This window comes from Ambystoma mexicanum, chromosome 4q, assembly GCF_040938575.1.
Source record: "Ambystoma mexicanum isolate Mex_15411 chromosome 4q, UKY_AmexF1_1, whole genome shotgun sequence".
NCBI classification, from domain to species: domain Eukaryota; kingdom Metazoa; phylum Chordata; class Amphibia; order Caudata; family Ambystomatidae; genus Ambystoma; species Ambystoma mexicanum.
This window is the reverse complement of record NC_090928.1, coordinates 617,432,502-617,435,016: the sequence shown is the minus strand read 5'-3', so window position 1 is coordinate 617,435,016 and position 2,515 is coordinate 617,432,502. Positions and strand designations below refer to the sequence as shown.

Genomic DNA, 2,515 nt, shown 5'->3' with positions numbered 1-2,515 from the left:
GGGGGAACACATCATAGTGGAGACTCCACACCAGCCTTTGCAATACCTCCAAAGTGACAGAATCCAGGCTGGAAATGTGAGTAATTCCAAAATTACTTCCTGGATTCTGTCAATGCAAGGCTTCCCTGAGGAGGTCAGATATGATCAGAAAAAGAAGAGTCCCCTCGCTTAAGGTCTGGCTGACTTGCATGATTGTGCCAGAGAAATCTGTCTCGAGGACGAAAGTCTTAAAATCCTGGAAAACATGAAGGCAAACCTGAATTCACTGCACAATGTCTATGAAGAAGACAAGTGCCAGGGAATGCCCACAGTTTATGTGGATGTGTGCTCCTACCATGTTGACAACAATGGGGAAAAGGATTTAGTGGCTGGCATTGGGAATGCCTGGGTGAATGATGCCCTGGAATCCTCCACTGTGTACAAAATCGGTCCCCGTAGTAGTGAAGTGGTGGAGTTGATGGCAGTTCATCAGGCCATCCTCACTGCCGTCCAACACCAACTCCACAAACTGGTCATAATCACTGACACAGATTATATCCGGAATGGGTTCGTGGAGCACCTGGTTAATTGGAAAACTAGAGGCATGCTATGTGCTAATAACAAACCTCTCAAGCATGGCAAGCTAATCCAAAATATTGATGATCTGGTCACCTCTCGTGGGATGACCATCTATTGGAAGAATATCAAGGATCATTCCAGAATAAAGGGGCCAGACAAAACTGGAAACAACCTAGCTGATTAGTTGGCCAAAACTGGAGACATCCAGGGGGAAATCCAGGTCACTGCTATCATTAGGTCCTAGACAAATGCTCACAATGAACTCTCAACTGTCCAATGGAGTAAGGAGACCCCAGATGCTGATTTAATCATGGCACTAAAAAGGAATCCGATTATTGGAAAATGTTATCAACACATTGAGGACCCTGAGAAGTTTCCCGACAGATACCGACTACAATGGGAAAGAGGACCTCAGGGTGTTGATGAAATATCCAAAAAATGTTCCAAATCCAAGACGGTTTGTTGGTAAGGGGATCCATATCTGGCTGTGACCAGTGGGTGGTCCCAACCGCATTCCAAACCCTGATGCTAAGTCACGCCCATGATGCGGCCACAGATGGTCATTGGAGGTTTCACACTACTTTAGAAATCTTTCAAAAAGTTGCATACTGGCCACACATGGGGCAGGACCTCGGCCAATACTTGGAGGGGTGTCTTATGTGCGCGCAATTTCAGCCAACTTCACTCACACACCGAGCTCCCCTCCAGAAGATGGGATGGCACTGCCTTGGTCAGATTTACAAGTAGATTTTATTGGGCCCGTGATTCGCTCCTCTAGGGGGAACAAGTACAGGTTAACCATAACATGCTTGTTTAGTAAAAGGGTGGAATGTCTCCTGGTGCAAATTGCAAGGCAGAAACAGCAGCTGCCCTGATGATCAACCACATCTTCTCGCGTTTTGGCCTACCCCAAAGGATTGAGTCAGACTGAGGTATTCACTTCACCAGAGATGTGATGACAAAGATGTGGGAGATACTTAGGGTAAAAAGGAAACTTCACATTGCATACCACCAGTCCTCTAGTGGGGGAGTTCAGAGGTACAACAAAACAATTGTGAGCATTCTGAAAATGTTTGTGGCAGACTCTGGGCCAAGTTGGGGCATCCGATTACCGCTTGTCCTGATGGCCATCAGAGCTACACCTTCTTCTGTGACCAAGACGTCTCCATTTGAGCTGATGACTGGATGAAGGATGGTGCTACCTCAGCATCTGCTCTATAGAGCAAAAGAGCAGACACTGATAACCGCCTCAACAACTTATTAGTATGTTGAGAATCTAAGAAAACACCTTCAACATGCTTTTGCGTATGCTTAGCGGAATCTGGAAAAATTTGCAGAGGGTATGAAGACACATTGTGATTTAAAAACAACCAAAAAGGAATACCAAGTAGGAGACAGGGTTTACTTGTACAATTTCCAAAGGAACCAGACCAAAGAGCGGACATTATTACCAAGCTGGCGCGGTACTCTTGAAATTATAGATAAAATTTCACCTGTCGCCTACAGAATCTGCATCCCCAAAGGAGAACTGACAGAAGAGAAATTGGTCCATATTAATCAGTTAAAAAGTTGTCACCCTAGGCACACTTTGCAGCTTATTGAGGAGTCAAGAGAAAATCAAATAGAGGAGACATCTGAAGCAGGACAATAAGAAAAAGAAGAACCAGAAGGGAACAGATAGATTTACAGGTATAATTATTTAACAGGGAGTATTTTTCTTCATTATCAGGATGAAAGGGATTCCCAAAACTTCTATAAAAAAATATAAAAAAAAGCAACAGTTATCTGTGTCTTGTGAGTGAGCTTTTGTCTTGTTATCTGAATATTGTCATTATTGCAATGTATGTGTGTCCCACTGCTGTCACCCTTTCCAGAGGGCAGTCAATGGGAAAATGTAATAACCGGTTCTTTATCTTATCGATTCCTACTGTTTGTGCCCTTCAAAGACCATGGAGGA

General features: G+C 44.1%; 1 protein-coding gene across 1 annotated transcript; it reads left to right on the top strand.

The window, feature by feature from the left end:
• The first annotated feature begins 244 nt into the window (after positions 1-244).
• On the top strand, positions 245-742 carry LOC138467271 (ribonuclease H-like). Its single transcript, XM_069607280.1, has one exon. The coding sequence runs from the start codon at positions 245-247 to the stop codon at positions 740-742; it is 498 nt and encodes a 165-aa protein (XP_069463381.1).
• Positions 743-2,515: the final 1,773 nt, after the last annotated feature.